Source organism: Brienomyrus brachyistius, chromosome 12 (genome assembly GCF_023856365.1).
Source record: "Brienomyrus brachyistius isolate T26 chromosome 12, BBRACH_0.4, whole genome shotgun sequence".
In the NCBI taxonomy this organism is placed as follows: Eukaryota; Metazoa; Chordata; class Actinopteri; order Osteoglossiformes; family Mormyridae; genus Brienomyrus; species Brienomyrus brachyistius.
The window spans coordinates 23,868,384-23,891,473 of record NC_064544.1 but is presented as its reverse complement, the minus strand read 5'-3'; the positions used below and the strand labels follow the sequence as shown (position 1 = coordinate 23,891,473).

Here is a 23,090-nt window from a genome sequence, read left to right as displayed (position 1 = left end):
AGGCCCCGGCATCTCTCTGACAGGAAGCGAAAAATGCATCTCCCACCCTTGCTCAATGCTGTGCTTTATACACACATCTTGAAAAAGGAGAATGAAAAGTCTGGCATGTGTCCAGTTTTGTCAGTGACTGTTGGAATGAGAGGCTGCAAATCACCAGCTTTTATAACAATGCAGGGAGACGGTCTCCAGCCACGATGGGGGGTGCAGTATGTTATGTGTCTCTACGTCTGTGCTCTACGAGTGCTCAGATAAGTCTTTTATTAAAGTATGTATTAATAATGGTGGAAAAAGTTATTTTATAACTGAATGGGTATTTAGATAAATACAAGAAAATACTTACCATTGATGCTTTTCTGTGTAAACTGTAAATCCGCAACTATTAAAACACAAATAAAAAAACAACACCACAATTAATTGATGCTATTTATCCAGCAACTATGTTGTGTAAGTGTATAAGTGTTCTTGTGGATTGAATGGCCATCGGAATGTCCCTCTTGACTCTGGTGGAGCAAAATGCTGCTTTGCAACACATATTCTCTGCAACAGACTCCTAGCTGGCTTATGAAGAGCTAAAGAGGCCAGTCATGTGCCATTCCAGTCCCTGGGGATGTGGTCTCTTTCGGGAAGCACCACAGTGAGGGACGCTGAGGAGAAGCCAGCAGGAACAGAGCCCCAGGAATGGAAGGTGCACATCGCACTTTAGTTAATCATTACTACAGCAAATTCTTTAAGTGAGAGTATAATTCACTTATTTACTAGATAAACACCTTAAAACCAGCTTCAATCATCATCATCAAAAAAAAAAAGAACACAGACAGTCGCTTCATACTTGGATGCTTCCTAAATGCATCCATTACCAATTAAAAGTAATTTTGAATGCATAATTTAATTCAGCGTTGCTCAAATGTTACCTACAAGCATAAAGCATTGGATTTTTCCTAAAAGAATTCCTGGATAAATAAGACACACAATGGTACAACAGCAGGCCCCACTGGGGAATGAAAACAGGGCAGTCTTCAGGGTTAATACCACCAACACCTTAACTGCTAACTGAACAATCAATGGGGCTGAAAGAGAGCCAGGGTAGCTTGTAATGACTGGGGCCCACTGTGTGCTGATCTCCAGCCTCCTCACACGGTCCTAAAACACACGAGGCCAGACAGCCCTCCGGCTGAATCTCACTCTCCCAGCTTCTCTCTGATGCAACAAATAAAAGGAGCATCGCAAGCAAAAAGTAAAAGCAGAGTAACTCTTTCTGCAGACAAAAGAAATGAACCCCAGTCAGTGGACTGAAAGGCCCTAAAAGAGGAAACATTTTAAGGAGAGAGCAGCCGCGAGGAGACACTTTGAGGAGAAAGCGGCCTTGAGGAGGCACCATGAGGAGAAAGCAGCCGCGAGGAGGCACCATGAGGAGAGAGCAGCCGCGAGGAGACACGGTGAGGAGAGAGTGGCCGCGAAGGGACACAGTGAGGAGAGAGCGGCTGCGAGGAGGCACCATGAGGAGAGAGCGGCCGCGAGGAGACACGGTGAGGAGAGAGCGGCCGCGAAGGGACACAGTGAGGAGAGAGCGGCCGTGAGGAGGCACCGTGAGGAGAGAGTGACCTTGAGGAGGCACCCTGAGGAGAGAGCGGCCGCGAGGAGACACGGTGAGGAGAGAGCGGCCGCGAAGGGACACAGTGAGGAGAGAGCGGCCGTGAGGAGGCACCGTGAGGAGAGAGTGACCTTGAGGAGGCACCCTGAGGAGAGAGCGGCCTTGAGGAGGCACTGTGAGGAGAAAGTAGCTGCGAGGAGAGAGTAGCTGCGAGGAGACATGGTGAGGAGAGAGCAGCCGTGAAGAGATACGGTGACGAGAGAGCGGCCTTGAGGAGGCACCGTGAGGAGAGAGTGGCCTTGAGGAGGCACTGTGAGGAGAGAGTGGCCTTGAGGAGGCACCGTGAGGAGAGAGTGGCCTTGAGGAGGCACTGTGAGGAGAGAGCAGCCACAAGGAGACACTGTGAGGAGAGAGCAGCCACAAGGAGACACTGTGAGGAGAGAGCAGCCACAAGGAGACACTGTGAGGAGAGAGCAGCCACAAGGAGACACTGTGAGGAGAGAGCGGCCTTGAGGAGGCACCGTGAGGAGAGAGTGGCCTCGAGGAGACACTGTGAGGAGAGAGCGGCCTTGAGGAAGCACCGTGAGGAGAGAGTGGCCTCGAGGAGACACTGTGAGGAGAGAGCGGCCTTGAGGAGGCACCGTGAGGAGAGAGCGGCCTTGAGGAAGCACCGTGAGGAGAGAGCGGCCGCGAGGAGACACGGTGAGGAGAGAGCAGCCACGAGGAGACACTGTGAGGAGAGAGCGGCCTTGAGGAGGCACCGTGAGGAGAGAGCAGCTGCGAGGAGACACTGTGAGGAGAGAGCAGCCCCGAGGAGATACTGTGAGGAGAGAGCGGCCGCGAGGAGACACGGTGAGGAGAGAGCGGCCACGAGGAGACACTGTGAGGAGAGAGCAGCCCCGAGGAGATACTGTGAGGAAAGAGCGGCCGCGAGGAGACACGGTGAGGAGAGAGTGGCCGCGAGGAGACACGGTGAGGAGAGAGCAGCCACAAGGAGATACTGTGAGGAAAGAGCGGCCGCGAGGAGATACTGTGAGGAAAGAGCGGCCGCGAGGAGACGCCGCAAGCAGACGCTGCAAGCAGGAGGAGACACTATTTTGTTCCTAAGCTTTAAATGGGAAAATCTGCAGTGTGTATTTGCTATAGTACGATCTAATTGAATCGGTTTAATCACAGGCAGATGTGGCAGCGGCTCTGATTCGAGATCGAGGAAGAATAGGGAGGGCAGCATGTGCTGGAGAAGAGCAGCGCGTGCAATTAGAAGCACGTGGAAACATCACTGAGGACAGGCCATAATGCAAAAATAATGAGCCTGCCTCAAGGTGCTATATTTATAAATACAGCTTTTACTTTCAGTCTGGTGAAAATGCATTCTTTCAAATGAGGCTTCATTGTATAATAATTGAGGAGACAAAGCTAGACCCCTGCAAGCCCCAGACACAACTGCTGTAAATTGAATTTTCTGAACTACTTTGCAAACACTTTCTTTATCTCACCTTGTCGGCGGTTTTATCCGTTTCCTCAGGCCAAAGTAGCACTTCGCTGACCTCAGCAGAACCTCTCTCTCCGGTTTAGTGCTCTGGAATGAAGGTTTTAGAATTACACACGAAAGTGTCTTTGGGACTGTAAACCCCACACCTCCATATTTATACAACTAAATTATAAATTGCTTGATTTAGGATGCTCTTCAAAATGCATTAGTGTTAATGCAAACAGTTCAAATATTAATTTCATTATAACTGCTTTATAAAATTATAACATTTATTGCATAGTGGCTCAAAAGGGTTCCAGGTCAGGGCCCATGTCCGGAAGGTTGTAGGTTCAAGCCCTGGGGACCGTAGAGCTTACAGGTTACAAATGGGCCCTAGAACAATGTCTCTAACCCCAGCTACCTCAGGGATGCTGGCTGACCCTGATCTCTGACTCCAATCTTGTACATTACTCTGGACAAATGTGCCTGCTGAAAAAATTAAACAGGATGCTATGGTGGTAAATTCCCAAAGTAGACTTTGTGCTCCACAACGCCAAAGATGACATCTGCACTGTATCTATCCTGCTGCTGAAAGACTATTGTCCCCCCAGAAATTAATAGTGGTGATGTTGTGCTGTCACACAAGTATGGCATGACCCCTGTTACTGCAAAAACATCCGGGTTTCACCCACTTTCCAGTGGGTCTGCCCAGCGTGGAAGGAAGGAACTCAGGGGAGAGTGTTCTGGAACGATCCACAAGACAAATCACAGTGTGCTTTTGCATATCACTGTCACATTATTACACAGTTACAGAAATGTAGAGATTGCATATTTAACTTCTCACTTAGCACCTTTGTACTGCATGGAAATGCACTTGAATGCACTTGGGTGGGTGAGCTGCATCAGTCTGTGCCCGGCCCCATCTGATGGTTAAGTAACGAAGGACAGGCCATGGGGAACCTCTTCCATGGAGGGCCAGTGTGCATGTGGGTTTTTGGGATGAGCTCTTAAACAGCCCAGGAAAGTCCATCTGTCAGCTCCCTCGTGACCAACACATCAGCCACAAGTAACTAGTAGCTCACAGGGCACAAATCAATAGCTTTCAGAGCCTGGCTCTTTAAAAACAAAAAGGTTTATTTATTTATTTTGTGCTTGCATACTGCAGAGTGAATATGAAAGCAGAATTAATTCAGCCGAGATGCTTCATCTTCGTTTTATATCACCCTTTTCAGAATTTCAAAAAATTTGTCCCGCACCGCGTCGTTGTATTTGGTATTTGTCTCCGTTTATCAAACTATCGATCCAAAAATTTATCGCACAATTGTACTGACATGTCTTATAAATAGGGCTGTGAATTAATAAATAAATAAATCTATTAATTAATCATAAAGTTTTCTGGGATCAATTCCCATTAACTGCACCTAAACTTAAAGCTTATAATCATAAATATTAATACACTGAATTCCCAAATTAATGCAAAAGTAGCACAAATGGGAGTGTATGGGGTCACTGTCACAAGTCATTACCATAACATAAATTTTCTCTAATTTTTTTAATTAGTTTGTATACACACTCAAATTATACAACTTCATTGTCTGAGCTGTCGATTCTGCCTCTGGGGTACTTCATCAGTTTTGTTATGCTACCATTTATTTCTGTAATAAGTATTTAATCAAATCCAGGGCAAGAGTTACTGAGAGGAGAAAAAAAGCTTGTCAAACAATTGACTGTTTATTGTGGGTTACATGCAATAAAGTTGAAAGATCTGAAACCACTTTTTGTAGTTTCGTGTTACTGATTTTTGGCTACCTATTTGGGGAAAGTATTTTAAAAAAAAGTAATTAAATCAGACCAACAAATGAAAATTTTAATACACCTAAAAAGGAAATGACAATTGCCCTACACAAAAAAAACAAACAATGTATTTCACTGTAATGTTTTTTCGCCCAAAAAATTCTCAAATTCATGAGAAAAACCCATATTTTAATATTAATTAAATGGTCTAACTAAAACTTGTGATGTACAAAAATACTACTTGCAAGCAAGTATAAGTTGATTTCAAAAAGGCTTGATGAACAGATGGCAAGACGATAGAGTATTATATTATTAATTGCACACCTTGGCGATGAATGGCACATACCATATGTACATATAATCGCATGTACTCAACAGGCAGATCGAAACACAATTCTGGCCACATGATCTGGCAAATGCCTTCAAAATCAGAAGCTTGACAGCCACTGCACTTGAACATGAACGGTTTTACAATTTTAATATAAACTTTCAACAAAAAAAGTATTGCGAAATATATTTTTATCCCATGTATAAATGTGGACAAATTTGTTGATACCCTACCACAAAAAAAAAAAAAAAACATCTGAAATAATTTGAAACTGACAAAACTTAAATGGGATCCCTTATTTATTCCATATTTAACACAAATCAAAACATTGCTTTTCATTATTAATTCAGGTATATAACCTGCACACGCTGTATCAGGTTTGAAGGGTCGTGTCTCCATACTGCAATTTTCAGATCTTTTCATAGATGTTCAGTAGGATTAAGATTTGGGCTTATGGAAGGCCATTTAAGAACAGTACAGACGCTCCTCTACTTACGAGCTTTCAGACATACGAATGAAGGATGCAAGTCCAAATTGTGTTCCTTGGGCTCCCGTTTCCTGTCCCCAACATCAAGTTTTTTTTTTTGCACGCAAATTCTGCCCAGTATGATGTCTGGCCGCTACTCCCACCGCGCAGTAGCGTACGTACTCCCAGCATACTAGTTCTTTGTACTTGCGTATACCCTTAAAATGATGTTGAATAATGACTTACAGGCGTTTGGAACGTAACACATTCCTAAGTAGAAGAGCGTCTGTATTTTAATGTTTTTTTTCCTCCTTCAGCCATTCTTGAGTGCTTTTAGCTGTATGTTTGGGGTCATTATCATGTTGGAGGACCCCTGACCTGCGACTGAGGCTGAGTTCTCTCACACTGGGCAGTATCTTTAGCTCCATAATGCCTTGGCAGTCTTGAGTCTTCATTGTGTCCTGCACAGAATCAAGGTTCCCCGTACCAGATGTAGTAAAGCAGCCCCAAAATAAAATGGAGCCCCCTCCGTTTCACAGTTGTGAAGCTCTATATTTGTCTCATCAGTCCAAAACAATTCTTCCAGAAACTCTGGGATTTGTCTACATGCATTTTAGCGAATTCCACTCTGGCTTTTTAATGTTTTTCTGTCAGTGCTGGAGCCATCCTGGGTCTTCTTCCATGCAGCCCATTATTATTCAAAATGAGACGGATGATGCGATCAGGAAGTGACCTTGGAGCTCAACTTGAATGGTTTGGATAGTTTCTATGGCTCTTTTTCTACCATCCACACTAACCTGGGTTTGCATTTCCTCTTGCTTCCACGTCCTCGGAGTTTGGCTACAGTCCCATGAACCATAAACTATTTAATTGTATTGGCAACTGGGTCACAGGAGCATGAACCTGCTTGGAGATGGTCTTATAGCCTTCACCTTTAACATGGATAGTTATATATAATCTTTTTTCTGAGCTCTCCTTTGATTTCATTGGTCCATCTTCACCAAGGTGCACACAATGGTACCAAACTACACAGTAGCATGTTGTTTCCCTTTAAATAGGCTGAATGGCTGATGAAAAGCTTGAAGGCACCTGTGATACTAATTAAGGTTAAACACTTAGTTTGAAACATGACTATAATGTAAGGATAAATAGTCTCTTTAGGGGCACCAACAAATCTCTCCATACTCTTTTAGCGTATCTTTGTAAAATCAACACATTTCTGTTCTCAATTTTATTGGTTTACTCTATCACATACTAAAGGCAGGCAGGTATACATTAGACACGTATGTTGCTTTTAACTAAATCACTTTTTCATGAGAAAAGAAGCATTGTTTCAATGAGCTGTAAGGGTACCAACAAATTTGTCCACAGCTGTATGCCAGGTAACATCAGCTTCCCAGTGAGATACTAAGTAAAACGTTTGATTTTTAGCTCTGAATTCTGGAATTCTGTGCAGCGTCACGACCTAAATTATTATGTTGTCTACTATCAGGAAGGGATATTATAGGTCTCTATTAAAATCTATGCTCATACTGTTCTCTCATTTGGGAATGAAAATACAAAATGCGTTAACGGAGTCAAATAAATAAGTTCTATTAACTTTTAAATGAATGTATTGCGTTAACGCGATAAGTTTCCCAGCCCTACTTATAATATATAATTCTGGAAAAAATAATCTGGAAAAAAAACATTACATATCCAGCATTAGCTACAATATAGAAGAATAGCACAATAAAATCATAATGTTTTTAAAGAGAACTCAACATTTTCATCTACAGTACATCAACAAAGTGAATTTATAGTGCTTAATGGCTGAACTCATGTTCTGAATGGTTAAACATGTGTCAGTCATCTTTGTATTGAGAACGCTCAACAGCGCACATAATTGCAAAGACTGGGTGAGACACTGCATCACTGTGTGAGTTAAAAAAATGTGTCAACGTCCATAACTATCCAACAAACTACTCAATAGAAGGTGATGAGAAACACTGAAGTCTATTAGCTTGGTGAAGCAGAAAATGTTTTGCTTCACTGAAGGTCTTTTATCAATTTAAGGGTGGTGTTGTTTTGCACAACATATATGTGTGTGTGTTATATTTTTTCTTTTTTTATGACTTACTTTCACATCTTTGTACAGCAGCAGCTTCTCATCACGAAGGACAACAAATCTGTCCTGGAATTTGTTTCCCGACAGCAGCTTGGATGATCCGTCCTTGAACCGGAAAAGGTCCCCTCTGAGAAAGTCCTTCGCCCCATCTACAGAAAACAATCAGCAAAATCCAAGGATAGTTCTAATGATGGGGTGATGGGGATGCTGCAGAGGGGAGGATGACAGACGGGCTCTCAGCAGACCGGGCTCAGCTGTGTCAGACGTCAGTGACCCTCGCTGCAGGGCAGTCTGTACGGAAGTCTATACGGCAGTCTGTACGGCACTCTGAGAGCCTCCCTAAAATCCTGCTAACATCAGGCTGAATGTTAAAAGTGCTGCTAGTGTACAACATCATCTATGGTTTTTACCGAAGCGATATTTATCTCTGCGTCTGCTGAGCTAACTGGCAGAAAAGACCCGCATCCCAGGGAGCCAGCAGATGCTCGACGGAGCCTGTACCCCGTAAAAAGGTCAGAGCTTCGGGAATGACGGACCTGCCTCTGCCTAGTGCCGCCACTCGGCAGCCCGGCTCCTCTAATTGGCACTTAGGCCTGGCAGCCGCGGGGGAGATTTGGGGGCCAGGGGGCAGTAATAAACAGGGTGCGGGTGAAGGCAATCACATTTCGGGCAGCTCTGGGGATGGGGGGGGTTTCTGACAGGCAAATCACACGGATTTACCCCCGGTCGCCCCGTCTCTTATCCCCGTGCCGCTCCACTGGATGAGACGTAATGAAAGGGCCAATAACATGGGGAGGGGGGGGGGCACTGTGATTGATTGGGAATACATTCACAGAGACAAGCTGGGGGGGGTGGCAAATAGGATGGGGTGGCAAGGCCCACGCGTAACCGGCAAGAAGCTTGAGTCCACACAAGGGGACGATGGTCTTCACCTGACCTCCCCCACATGAGACCCCCCCCCCACCACCACCATCCAAACAATACAGCTCTCACACAAACCCTGAACACACATACATACATCAGGCACTTGGACAAACACATTGTTGGTGGACATCTAAATCCTTATACATTATGCAAATTCCCTTCACTGAACATGGTGTTAAATTTATTTTCCTGTTCCGCGGTGCACTGATGCTGAGTAAATCCCGGCTTATGCTGGATCCAGGCTCCTTGTTATGCACCCGAGCATCTCTGCAGTTTACCTTGCTGGTATGCCGCCATTTTGGATGCTGAAAATTTCTTTATGACCAAGAAGGCCGAGCCAGGGTCTTCTAGAGCACTCCATTCAAGGACCTGTTCCAGAACCTTCTCCTTGGGATACAGTGGACGTTCTGCCCCAAAAATGAAGAGGTTAATATGGGTTAGTACCCCAAGCAGGCTATAAGATAGCTGAATGATTCAATCTTCCAGTAAATAATGCACCATAATACAGTCAGTTTATTTCTTCATTAACCTTATTCCCTGCTTTCTATCGATATATAATTTGTATTTGAGTATAATATTTGAATTGTCTATACATAGGTGAACTGCAGTGAAATAGTTTAGATTATGGTGCACTTTTGAGGCAATTCACAGCAATTACCTAAATAACAATCAAGGATTTTCATTATTTAAAAAAAATCCATTAAAATAAGATGAATTTTCCCTCCTCCATTTTTGCAATTACGCAGTTCAGATTTGCAATTATCCTCTGCAAATCTGAACATGATTAGAAAACACAGTCATGTGCAAAATAGACCTATTATAGGGCCATTATTTGCAGAGAGGTTACTGTGGCATATGCTATTAGCATGGATGCTCATTTTACAGCTCCAAAAAAAACGCCTTAATGACAATAAAGGAAAAAAAAAAAAAAAAAAAACATTGTACACCAAAATCAAGGAAGGATTTACGCTGTCTTATAAGATCCTGTCTAAAGAATCATCTGTGGAAAATATTTACTTTCCCCTAAACGTATTTATTATGGAAACAATTGCCTGCTTTCTCAATCGCCGTGCTGTATTATGCTAATGCAGAAGAAAGGATCTCCTTAAATTGCTCTGAAATAACAGCCTCATCTATAAAAACATGTTTTTTGTCATTTAAAATGAAACACAGTGAAGACAGAAAAGTACACAGCTGAATGTGAGGCACATGCCTTATATGGACTGATCTCTCCCATCACAAAGCTGTTCTTACTGGCATCAGAACTGCAGAGTTTTTCACCTAAACTGATTTTATTAGTAAATATCTGGTTGCGAAACTGTAGAGTATGCAGGCTGCAATGCAAAGTGACCCAAAATAGACTGATACTGTAGGCAGCCAGCAACCAGCTTTAAAAATGAGTTTCAACGTCTGAGAGTCAGAAGAACTGGGGTTTGGTTCTCCCTGGTATCAGAGAAACACCAAGACAACATTAAGACAGAGACCAGCTGCTAACCCAAAGTGACATATTTTTACACATATTCAGCTAGATATCTTGACGTGATTCAGATTATGCTTTTTAAAGCACAGCATCAAGCAAGAATCAAGCATTCAGGTTAGAGGTTTATGCTTTGCCGACACGTTAAAAATAGTGGCTGATTAGAAACCAGGAAAAATCTATAAGGCAGGAGTGGTAAGGTAAATAAACTATTACACTGTTGTTAAAAGAGATGCCCTGTTTTTGCCTGTGGCTGTCCTGAGTTATTAATCAGAGTGAGTTTCCTGGATTAGGAATACCAAGTGAACAAGCAACTTGTAGTGCTCTCAAAGACGCACAGATCCTCTAAGAAATAAACCTTTTACTGCATCTGCAGGTCTATCTGCTCAGGGTGAGGAATGCATACGCTACCCAGCTCTCCATTCTCAATGGTCTCAAATGTGGTCCACAGGTCGGCCGCATCCAGCACCTCCACATTCCTCATGCTCAGGACGGCATCAGCGAGCTCGTCAGACCGCATGGTGGGAGACACCTTCAGAAACACAGGGCTGTTTTCAGAGTCTGACATCCTGGCCTGATGGCAGAACCTCTTGCTTAGGGTGATTAATTGAAGTTTTAGATCCAAAACAAAAACCTAAGTGAAGCATGAAGACTGACATTATATGATTGATGGTTTGCCAGTGGCAAACACAGACACACACACCCACACACACATACATACACACACACACACACACACACACACACACACACACACACACACACACACACAAACATACACTCATTTATCCTACATATTCAATTCATCCATACAGATTCACACAAAACACCCATCAGTCAGACAGACAAGCAGACAGGCAAGGAGACAGACATGTGGGCAGAGATACAGGTAGATAGGCAGGCAGAGACAGACAGATAAACACAGACAAGCATACAGGCAGAGGCAGGCAGACAGACAGACATGCAGATAAATAGGAAGAGGCAGGAAAGAAGGGAGTTGGGCAGGAAGACAGACAGAGGCAAGCAGACAGACAGGTAGGCAGACAGAGGTTGTCAGGCAGACAGCCAAGCAGACAGACAGGTAGGCAGACAGAGGTTGTCAGGCAGACAGCCAAGCAGACAAACAGGTAGGCAGACAGAGGTTGTCAGGCAGACAGCCAAGCAGACAGATAGGCAGAGGCAGGCAGGCAGAGAGTCAGGCAGGTAAACAGGCAGGCAGAAAGACAGGCAGAGATAAAGATTCACTGATCCGATATCTGTATCACTATCGCGCCGATCCAGACCTATTTGATGGATCGGGTATTGTCCAAACGAGAATGATTCTTATCCAATACGCTAACGCTGCCACTCAGTTTTTTGCCACTCAGTAGATGTGGACACAGTGACTTCCGCCTGCTGTGATGTTATGTGCATACACTTGGCAGGATTGTAAGAACATCAGATAAGAGGGTAACAACGTGGAAGTATTATACTGTATGCTGTTAACAACAACTTTTAGCACAATGATTTGCAATCTTTGCAAAAACAAAGTTTTGAGAGGTAAGTGATGTTTAGTGGAAAATTCCTCAAAAACGCTTAGAACAAGATGTACAAATGTGGTGCAACAGCATGTTATGTATGTTTCTAGTAGCCTAATTAAAGATTTTCTAGCATACATTTTTTCATCTTCATTTAGTAGTTTCAATAATAATAATATATAGGGTATATGTATATCTATTTATATATAAGTAAAAAGAGCTCTTGTATTGGAATCTGTATTGATATTATGTACTGGAATCGGATCGGAAATGAAAAGACTTGGATCAGCCCATTTCTACACAGAGACAGACGGACAAGCAGAAGGAGGCAGGCAGGCGGACAGACAGACACCTTTATTCCCTACTTTAATTAAGCAGCAGTTCTCCGCTTCCTTCTTCTCCAGATAGACCTCGAAGATCAGGTCTCCAGCCCGAGACAACTACAGACATGAAATAAACAGCCTTTGTGAGAAACAGAAAGGATGAAACGTCACACAGAGGTAGAGCACGGGGTATCCTGAGCACCATCTTCAAACCTTAAGCTCTACCTTAGCTCTCCTCAGGCCCAGCGACATCCCCCTACAGGAGTGCTCTGTCATGGCTGTGCTGGAAGCGAGCAAAGTCAGCACACATTCACAAGGCGAGGCCAGTGGGCATGAATGAGCCTTCATTACTCATTTACACACCGGGGCTGGGAAAACTTGCTCTTCCAGACACGTGCTGTTTCAGTGCCGCTAGGAGCTCCGTTTCTGCTTATGCCTCTGCGTACTGACTCAGTGACCGCACAGCAGGTCTGGCTGCTGCGAGGACCCCAGGGGGCCAGGACGGCAAGAACAGGGCCGCAAGGTGAAGAATAAGTCTATCTTTAAATGGCTGTGGAATTCAGGAACACCCAGGGAACAATATGGCACTTAAGTGATGTCCTCTGGGGTTCCTTAGCATCCTGCCTTTGAAATTAGGCTCAGCTGGCTTGGTTTAGGAGGTGAAAAAGGTCCCATGAGCAAAGAAATGTGACACCAATCTGCAGCCTTCACACCATGCCAGAGGGGGGCGCTTTGCAGTGTGGATGCTGAATAGCTGATGGCTGTCTAGGGGAGGGGGGAGGTGACCACTTTAATAAAAGCACACCACAGCAGATATGACATTTAAATTCTGAGACAATGCCACGAACAAAAATGTGGATTAATTCCTATACCGTTTAATTCATGTATGATATATATCCAGTTAAGATCTGCTATAGTAGATATACTATAAAGTATTACTAATAATAATTACTGATGAAGTAACATACGAGTATCACCAGGTTTTAATGTAAAATCTGCTTCTATATCAGTACATGTTGGTTTGCAAAATAAGTCTGTGACATTTTTGAGTGAAGATGCAAATCTACGTTACCACCATGCAAATAAGAATTCCACCTTTTCTAAAATTCATTTTCACTTTCCAAAGCACCTCTGACACTGAAGGCAGAAAGCAGCCCTCTATAAAGTTTCACTCTATAAATATCAAATTCATATTCTGTAACTTCATAAGAAAAGTATTTTCCAAATTTAACAGCTGTGTACACATAAATACAAAATGTATTATCACTAACTAATATGGTTAGTTGGAAGTCATACATAGCTAAGCAGTGGTACTATTTATAAATATAACATCGTAATCATTGCATTGGTCATCTGGGCAAGCTAACGCTCTTGTTGAAACAGCTACATGTACATTAAAAACTGCTTGTTTTAGGGCATTGTCATGTCCCATCAGAAGGGCCTGCTGTGAGATACCTTCAGATCAGAAAGCTACATAATAATTGATAGTTCATTGATCCTTGTGGGGAAATTGTCTTTACGCCTCCCTCAACTTGCTCTTGTAGAGTAAGGACAGCCACTCACAGCACTGTCCAGGGAGCTGGGGGGGGTTAAGGGCCTTGCTGAAGGACCCGCATACGTGCTGAGGCTGGGTTTGAACTGGGGACCTTCTGATTACAGGCACACAGGCTTAGCCCACTAAGCCACAAGCTGCCCCCAAAAATACATAAAAATACATAAAAAGTTCCTTCAGAAGGTTCTGGAAGCTTAGTGCAATAAGGCCGGCCAAGCTTCACACTTCAATAAGCATCACGCCTCTTTTAAATGGAACTACCAGAGGAAATTGAAAAAAAAAAAAAGTTTACTTTTGCCTGGTGTAGCACACGCTCACCCCAAGCCACTGGATGCCATATTAGACAATTCAGCATGAGGGGGTGAGAAAAGTAACTAATTACAGAAATAATTATGAAATTGTGCTGGAAGATTATCGGTGCAAGTATGCAGTGATGGTGATACAAAGCAACACAATGCGAGCTGAGAGAATCACAGAAATCAGGCCAGGCATTCAACAGCAAATTATAACATGCGCAAACTGAACTTCTCGCGGGTTCCTACATTCATGCCGATTGTGGTTCTGAAACAAAGCGCAATCAGGCTCTATTCACAGTCTTCGGAACAGTTCAGAGGAAAGGATATGAGGGGGCATTAGGCGCGACCGCCCCAACCCAGCTCCCAGCTGCCAGACTTGGGGGACTGAACTTCCTTCGCAGCCTGAAGTCATGGGCAGAGGTCACAGCAGGGGAAAAACTGTCAGAGTCCGGCTGGTCACCTGCAGAAGCGAGCGGTGCGGCTGGAATGGCGACCATGAGGAACAGCAGGCATGTGCTGCACCCACGCCGAACCCAATCTCCCAGCAAATAAACTAATTAATACAGGCTGAAGGTTTAATGATTATGAGGGGGGTGAAGGACAGTCGCAGGTGAGAGGAAACTGACAGCCAGAGTTGTTCTGATACGGCAGGAAATACCCCAAAAGCCATAAATGAGGACAGACAACTGAGTGATAATTACACGACAGAATCAAGGAAACATGGTGGGGGGGGTCACAGAAAATAGGCCTGAAACCTTCTATGGGCAGCAGCCCCAACAAAAACAGCGGCACATCAGCACCTGCATGAAACCAGCTGCAGTTTCCCCCCCTTCGCAGGGCCTGTGACAGACAGTAGCAGCGGCACGGCACTGAGAAGGATGCTCTGGGCGTGTCCCACACCCTGCCAGCGCAGCGGGGTGGGGGGAAGGGGGGCAATTAATAACTGACACGTCTGTTGTTGCCGGAAGACTTCTGCACGGCTGCTAAGCCACTTTAAAAACACAGCATCATCATCTCCGCGGGAGGATGGTCTGACAAGGCCGGCCCGCTATAGCGTCAACCTTTCGTTCCAAGCGGCTCAATTTATTCACAAACTCCACTTCCCCTTCAGAAAGAACAAAAAAAATAAACAAAACTTTCTGAACTTTGGCAACAGAACGTGTGGAAGATTAATTTGTTTTCCAGCTATCTGAACAAATTGTTTCTTGCAGCGATGGCACCCAAGCATACAAAAGTAGCCATAAAGGTTAAGACTCTCCCTCCACCCCCACCAACCTGCTTCTACCCCCACCAACAAAAACACATCACACACACACACAGGTAAATTCATGTATCCACATTTACCCCCCCCCCCCCCCCCCCCACACACACACACACACACACACACACACACACACACAGGTAAATTCAGCTCCCGCCTTCAGCACATGCACTCATTTCCCTCACTGTGGCAATACACCATGTCCCACGATTATAATCACAGTCCAGAAAGCCCCCACAGCCCTCAAAACATTTAGTTGATTATTTCGATATATATATTTTTTTTATTGAAAGCAACGTACAACTGAGAAAACAAGGTTATTTCTAGAGTGAATGGGGTTAAGGGCTCTGCTCAAGGAGCCAATGGTGAAATTACTCTGCCAACCAGGAGATTTAAACCAGCGACCTTCCGATTACAGGCATGGCGTCCGCACCCACTGAACCACACACTTTCTCTCGGTTACCAACGTTCATCTTCCACAGTGCAACCAGGACAATAAAACTAAATATTTTTATCCAATCCTCAGGAAGAGAGACCATACAGTAAGTGGGGGTGGCTGTGAGCAGATTGCTATGCCCCCAACCATGGCAGAATGGTCACATCTCCAGAGGACCTTTGAGCTATGCTCCTAACCCACCAAAGTACTCCAGGGGGGGCCGGATACATGGCCCAACTTCTCTCTCACCCGTATGTATTTATCAGTATGTGTCAAAGGAAAGCAAGATGGGATATGTGATGAGAAACATCTTCACTCATACTTGAAAAAGGCCAATTATTATTATTATTACAAAGTGTAATTATCTCCTTTCTGATCTCAGGACACGGCTGGTTACCGTTACGTCTTTCCAGCTCATAATGAAGTTATTTTCGGTCTCCATTTGCTTGACCTGGTCTTCGTTAACCTGGGAGGAAGAGGCAGGGAGACGGACATCAGCACACAGGGGTGACCGCTTCACTGGGGAACTGTGATTTGTGATTAGGGGCGGGGGTGGGGGGCTTTTAAACCTCACAAAAGCGAGACGCTTTGGCCCTGGAGAACACTGGCACGTATCTTCAAAAGCACAGTGCGTAACAGCACGCAGGGTTTAAACCCGGCTTTGATGTAAGCTTCTGTCCAGATGAACAAACCATGTTATTGCCTTTCAAAGCTTTAACATGTACTTGAGGGAAGAAATTATTTTGCTCAGCCCCCCCCCCCCCCAATCCCCCTTGTTTTCATAAAATCATTAGCTTGTCATGGCGTGCGATATGCAATGAATGAGCGTCCTGAAAACACCCAGTGTGTTTCGAACTGATAAAAGCTGAGGCGATGCCGCCTTCTGCCATGTGCCGTTCTAATTAGGGTCTTACTTGTTTCACACCACACTGAGCGCATTCAGCATGATTTTCAGTTATTGGTTCTGCTTAATGGCTATTTGTCATGCAGGCAGCGGCATCGCTAACTGATTTGGAGGGAACGCTCCTCTCCGGGGCGCGGACAGGCCGTACGGTACGCGGGGAATTAGGATTCTGCTCAGCTCCAAATCCTATTAGTGCAGAGGCTATCCGAGTGTCACGCCGATATCATTCTGCCATCACTTCACGGCCCCTGTATAATAGCAGCCTGCTCTGGGGGCAGAACCATCTCAACAGACCGGTCATCTCTTTGGGGCTTGCCGTCTTTGTTTTCTATAGAGTTTAGAGAGCGTGGGGATGTCGACAGTCAGGAACCCAAACCACCACACATTTTTGGAAAGTCATTTTTCCTCACATATTAGGCATTTTGCTTTCAATAAAATGCGCCCCAACATGTGCCAGCTGTAGGTGGCAGGGCCTGTTCCTCCAAAAACCTGACTTCGTCTTGTCGTGCCACACTGGTGCTAAAACATCTGCTGCTAACTGCTAGCACCTCCTAAATTAGGCCATCTGCTTTATTACAACTTCTCAGTAACAAATATTCCATAAATACATTAAGGCTTGAAAAAGCAACAGATGCTTCTTCAATTTTATGCTAATCCTATAATACAAATGTGATGCTTCTGGCTCCGTTTCCATCATGCTCCAAATATGCTAGTCTCTCTTTTTTTTGTTAGTTCTACCCTGCATGCATTTGGACTAATCAGCATCTAACTTGGGAACTTGAAGAAAATATGAGTTACCTCTCCACATCACAAAAATGAATGTCCTTGGATGTATTTTTAATGGGGCATTTGGGCCCTGGAAATAGACTCTGGAGTCCAGCCTACCACATGACCAAAAGCCAAAAGGATGGCTGGTTGTGAGCACCCTCTCCCTCCAATTCCAGATGCTCCATATCTAAGTCTGAAGCACAGACCTCATTATAACTCCACACCAGGAGAGCTTTAATGGAATCAGACAGGTGGGGGGGGGGGGGGGGCATTAGAGACTCACGTCGAACAGCTCAGCAAAGTTGTTGATCAAGTCCTCAACGACACAGACCTCCTGGCTCATCTGCCCTTCAGTCTGGAAGAGGCAGGATGAAAACACTGAGGCCAGGTTGTGGGTCACCATCTGGTTCATGCCGGAGCACTTCTGGATCCTGCCGGAGAGAAAGGCGTCACCAGCCGGCCCTTGGCACCAAAACGCACGCTAATCTGCTCGGGAAATGGGGGCACAGGCCACACACACAATGCTGAGCACCCCATGCAGCGGAGGGGGCAAAAACCACTCACACAATATTCCGACGTTTTATTTCTTTTTCAGTTCGGATTAGCATGCTTAATGATGACTCATTCTTTCAGACATTCACTGGGTACCCCAGAGGCTTGCCGAACCATCTGGAAACGTGAAAAGGGGGTGTATTTTAGGAGGTCACCGCTTCAGGTCCCAGCACATGGAAGAGGCAAGCGGATGTAAAACCCCAGCCAAGGACTCCAAAGTGAGGTATGTGGAAACAGGATTGCGCCTTCACTATGCTGCGAACGACACTTTTAAAAAAGTGAATAAATAAATAAAGGCCGGCTGAGATGATGAAGGTATTGTTGGATGATAAAATATGTATGTGCTTATTAGCTCTCACAGTGTCTGAGCGGAGGACAGAAGCTGGTGAGGCAGACACATGGCGGCGCAGAGCCGAGGCGAGACAGAGTGATTAATCACCTCAAAGTGGCTCACATTCCAGCCCATAATGACATTCCGGGGGAAACACAGCAAAGCCGCTTCCCGATCTGAGCGGGAATTTACATACGACAGCAGATCAGCCCCATGCTATTTTCCTTCTTTTGTAAATGGCCCCTTTTAAATAAAAACCCTGGACTGATGATCATCAGAGGCAGTTTAAAGAGACCATTTGGCACAAAGTCACAGAGATATCTCCCATTCGTGGAAAATTAACAAAGAAACCCTAATGGATTTCATTATAAAGGCCTGTGTGGTGCCATTGCACTGGAGAGCCATATTACCTTTTAGCAAGGTCCCCACTAAGCAATAAGTCAAAATTCCCAAATAAATAATAAATGTAAGAGTTTCTAGCTGGCGAGAATGAGCCCAAATGCTCTGGGTGTGGAAACATGCCGGTGAATCGGCTGTCTGAGTGTACCCTCAGGAACAGAGGGGGAGGGCCAGTCCTTGGGAGCTGTACTGCACCACAGTGGGAATGAAGAGCGCCATCCCATGGCTGACATTGGCCAGGCACCATTCACCCATGTCTGGTTCCCTCTGCAAGGTCACTGTTTGCACAGCAAACAGTGCAAGGCAGGGCTCTGCACTGCCAGTCGGGACCTCCCTGTTCAGCCTACACCAACTGAAGGATCTGCTTAAACGTTTTCTAAACACATCCTGTCCAGACACACAAACACACACGTACACGCACACACACCTAATCCCAGTTATGACAACCTTAACCCTAACCCAGCTCTAAACTTAAGATCAGTAACCAAACAAAAATACGACGCTTCTGGCAGTTTTAGTATTTTGATTGCAGTCACAGATTCACAAAAGCAGTGGGGAGGATTGAGGATAAAAATCATGTTTAATGGTATTAGTGTGGAAAAAAGAAGAAATTAGAGCCTTACTGCATTCTTCATGCTGGACAGCACGAGTCAGAGCGTCATGCTGAGCCAGAGCCTTACTGCATTCTCCACATTGGACAGCACGAGTCAGAGCGTCATGCTGAGCCAGAGCCTTACTGCATTCTCCACATTGGACAGCATGAGTCAGAGTACCGTGCTGAACCAGAGCCTTAGCGCATTCTCCACGCTGGTCGGCGTGAGTCAGAGTACCGTGCTGAACCAGAACCTTACCGCATTCTCTACGCTGGTCGGCGTGAGTCAGAGTACCGTGCTGAACCAGAGCCTCACTGCATCTTCCACCAAGACATTATCTAGGCAGCATTCAGGAAGGGTTTGCTTTAAACACTAGAAAACAGCTACTCCTAGCTTTTATTCAGCATTAGCCAGACAGTTGCCCACCTGTACAGGTGCTGCATTAGCGCCCCCAGGGTGGTCCTGTTTATCTTGGGCAGGCTCTGGATCAGGGTGCAGTACTTCCGCACTCTCTCTTCTCAGCATTTTCATCTGTTTAAGTGTGGAAGCAGTAGGTTAGTGAAACACCACGTCGGCATCCACAAGTACGGAGCTGAGAACATACCAGCGATGCTTAGCCACGGGGGGCACGCACCTAAGATGGAGACCCAGAAGGGGTAGAGCTCCTTGGTGAGCAACGCGTCCTCCAGGTCGCGCAGGAAGCTCTTCAGCACATCGGTGACATCCTCCAGCTGTTGCTCCCCAACCCGTAACTTGACACTCCTGGCATCCTTCTGGAAGCTCTCCAGAAGCTGGGCCACCCGCTGTGGGTTCCCATTCCTCTGGTAGATACCTTCATAAGCCAGACCTTTGGGGGGGGGGGGGGGGGGTGCACATGGACCACTGTTTGCTATCAATGCATCTGCTTAGCTATGAAGTGAACTGGAGCCGATAATGATGATGACAAGCTAAATAAAAATACGACTAATAATAATTTAAATTACAATAATAATAATTACAACTTGGATGTGTGCTGGTAAGCTACTGAATTAGGACATATCTAATGGTGCTTGTCTATGTCTCATATTAGCTGCACTAAATACAAAAAGACAAGAAATAAAGTGAAAATAAACATGGGAATGCAAGTGTGCAAAAATACCATGACCACTAACCGTATCCATACTAAACTGCACTATGCCATGTGTGCTGTCTGTTTATTCTGGGCGCCCTTTGAGATCTGCAGGTCAAGATTCGGTGCCGTTACAGCTGAGAATCAATTCCCACCCATGGAGCTCTGAGCATCAGCTCTTTTGGGTCAGTTAGAAATCTGTATGAACCCCAAAACTGCCCCCTGGGTGTCAGGAAAAGGGCTCTTTGGTCTCCCCTGTGCCTCACAGGAGAGTATGATTGAGTATGCAAAAACAAAAGGATTCCACAGCAGCTGCACCTGTACTTTTACATTGTTTAATAAAGTATCATAATTATTATTTGTATACTTTTATTTTATTATTGGGTTAGGTGTTGGGAGTATGACTGGGTGTGGGAAGTATGACTCAGGGTGTGGGGAATGTTAGCTCAGGGTTTGGGGAGTGTTGGCTCTGAGTGTTGGGAGTATGACTCGGTGTGGGGAGTGTTGGCTCTGTGTGTTGGGGAGTGTTGGCTCTGAGTGTTGGGAGTATGACTCTGGGTGTGGGGAATGTTGGCTCTGGGTGTTGGGGAGTGTTGGCTCTGGGCGTTGGGAGTATGACTCTGGGTGTGGGGAGTGTTGGCTCTGTGTGTGGGGAGTGTTGGCTCTGTGTGTTGGAGAGTGTTGGCTCTCGGTGTTGGGGAGTGTTGGCTCTGGGTGTTGGGGAGTGTTGGCTCTGGGTGTTGGGGAGTGTTGGCTCTGGGTGTTGGGGAGTGTTGGCTCTGGGTGTTGGGGAGTGTTGGCTCTGGGTGTTGGGGAGTGTTGGCTCTGGGTGTTGGGGAGTGTTGGCTCTGGGTGTTGGGGAGTGTTGGCTCTCGGTGTTGGGGAGTGTTGGCTCTGGGTGTTGGGAGTATGACTGGGTGTGTGGAGTATTGGGAATATGACTCTGGGTGTTGGGAGTGTTGGCTCTGGGTGTTGGGAGTATGACTCTGGGTGTTGGGAGTATGACTCTGGGTGTTGGGAGTATGACTCTGGGTGTTGGGAGTATGACTCTGGGTGTTGGGAGTGTTGGCTCTGGGTGTGGGGAGTGTTGGCTCTGGGTGTTGGAAGTATGACTCTGGGTGTGGGGAGTGTTGGCTCTGGGTGTTGGAAGTATGACTCTGGGTGTGGGGAGTGTTGGCTCTGGGGGTTGGGATTTGCAGCGCTCCACTCTTCCTGGGACACTCCCAACACCCAGTCAGCTCCCATTTTAGTTTTTCTTCTGTGAATCAGCAGGGCAAACATATCTAAGTCTGAAGAACAAACCTCATCGTCACTCCACACCAGGAGAGCTTTAACGGCATTAGAGACTCACGTCGAACAGCTCCACAAAATTGTTGATAAAGTCAACAACTACAAGTGTTACAACTATACGCCATCGGAATGACAACAATGTATTCCCAGTTGCTACAATTTTGACACAATTAGTCTCGAAATTTGATCAAGCCCAGATCTTCACCCTTCCACCTCAGATCTTCATAGACCAAGTGTCTTCTGCAGGCACTCTCCATCCTTTGCTGCCACCAACCACTGCTACTTCAATTTTGGGGCAATCTGTCTCAAAATTAAATCAGATATAGCTCTATATAATGTCTTTGTGAAGCGGTAATAAGATTTATCAAATATATTATGACATCACATTCACAAGGTCAAATGTCATTTGCCGCCACTCTTCCCATTGCTATCACTAAGCAGTCCTTCTTTAATTTTGGGCCAATCGGTCTCAAAATTTGAAAAAAAAATCCAGATTTTCACCCATCCAATGTGTCTGCAAGGTTTGAAAATGAACTGTCAAATACTCTTTGAGTTATTGTGTTAATGTCTGCAGAGGTGGCCCAGTCCCAAAACCATATGTTTTCCCTGTCTGGGGAATACAATAATAAATGTGTTTATACACAGTGGTTTATTGGAAGCCACCGATTGCCATCCTGGGCACTGTGCGCAAACGTTGCATCATGCTCTCCCCATGTCATGTGACTTTTCTCTGGCTGCTCCGCTTTTCTCTCGCAGTCCAAATTGCTGAAGTAGTGTCTCTAAAATTGCCCTTAGTTTATGACTGTGTTTGTGTGTGTGCGCATGTGCCCTTTGATGGACTGGAATCCCGACCAGATTGCTTCCCTGCCTCACTCCCTGTGCTCCCTAGGACAGGTTCTAGGATCACCACAACCTTGAACCAGGTAAGCCGTTATTGAGAGTGGATGGATGGATGGATGGATGGATAAATGCTATGACATTTCCTAACAGTGCCAAAGCAGACGTTAGCATTCCTAAGTGTAGAAGGCACAGAGCGATTGTCAGCCATCCTGCCAGCACGTGCAGCAGGGCCTACATCGAAATCGGAGCTCACCATACTGTGTGACAAAGGCCATGCAGCTCTCCACCACGATGGGCACGTCATGTTTGCTCAGCTGCTGGCTGCTGAGGGCACGCCCATCCGTGCCCGCTGCCTGGAAGATGGCCCCACGCCACAGACTGAAGTCTGCCCTGGAGAATCCATGCACATAGATGGTCCTACGGGACAGCAAAGCGTGGATTAAGCTCATGGCCACGTCACAGGTTCTTGAAGGCTTTCAAAGAGCTCCTCGAACCTGACGGTGACTCTCCTTGATGGTGTGTAAGATAGCTGACATATCTACATTTATATATTTTACTGCACCACACTCAGCACCATCCATGCTGGAATCTAACCCGGCCTATATGAAGGGCATGAATCTTTATCCACATACCTCCCACTCTCCACCAATAGCAGCACATCCATCTTGTCCTGTCCTACTGTACGAGTAGATATAGCTGTGAAAAGAAAAGAAAAGTCTGCCCATGCACGCATGCAGTCCAAGGGCAGTCGTGCAAATACAC

At 45.5% G+C, this 23,090-nt stretch overlaps 1 protein-coding gene across 1 annotated transcript in view; it reads right to left on the bottom strand.

The window, feature by feature from the left end:
• Window positions 1–23,090, bottom strand: part of arap2 (ArfGAP with RhoGAP domain, ankyrin repeat and PH domain 2) — a 101,907-nt gene that overhangs the window by 4,876 nt on the left and 73,941 nt on the right. The window contains exons 19-30 of the mRNA XM_048969936.1: window positions 22,961–23,024; window positions 22,582–22,745; window positions 19,695–19,937; window positions 19,517–19,607; window positions 17,499–17,646; window positions 15,941–16,009; window positions 12,041–12,115; window positions 10,570–10,690; window positions 8,960–9,088; window positions 7,770–7,906; window positions 3,088–3,170; window positions 341–376 (exon numbers count right to left, since the gene is read on the bottom strand). Coding sequence (XP_048825893.1) covers window positions 341–376; window positions 3,088–3,170; window positions 7,770–7,906; window positions 8,960–9,088; window positions 10,570–10,690; window positions 12,041–12,115; window positions 15,941–16,009; window positions 17,499–17,646; window positions 19,517–19,607; window positions 19,695–19,937; window positions 22,582–22,745; window positions 22,961–23,024 — 1,360 coding nt within the window. The remainder of the gene's footprint in view (window positions 1–340; window positions 377–3,087; window positions 3,171–7,769; window positions 7,907–8,959; window positions 9,089–10,569; window positions 10,691–12,040; window positions 12,116–15,940; window positions 16,010–17,498; window positions 17,647–19,516; window positions 19,608–19,694; window positions 19,938–22,581; window positions 22,746–22,960; window positions 23,025–23,090) is intronic.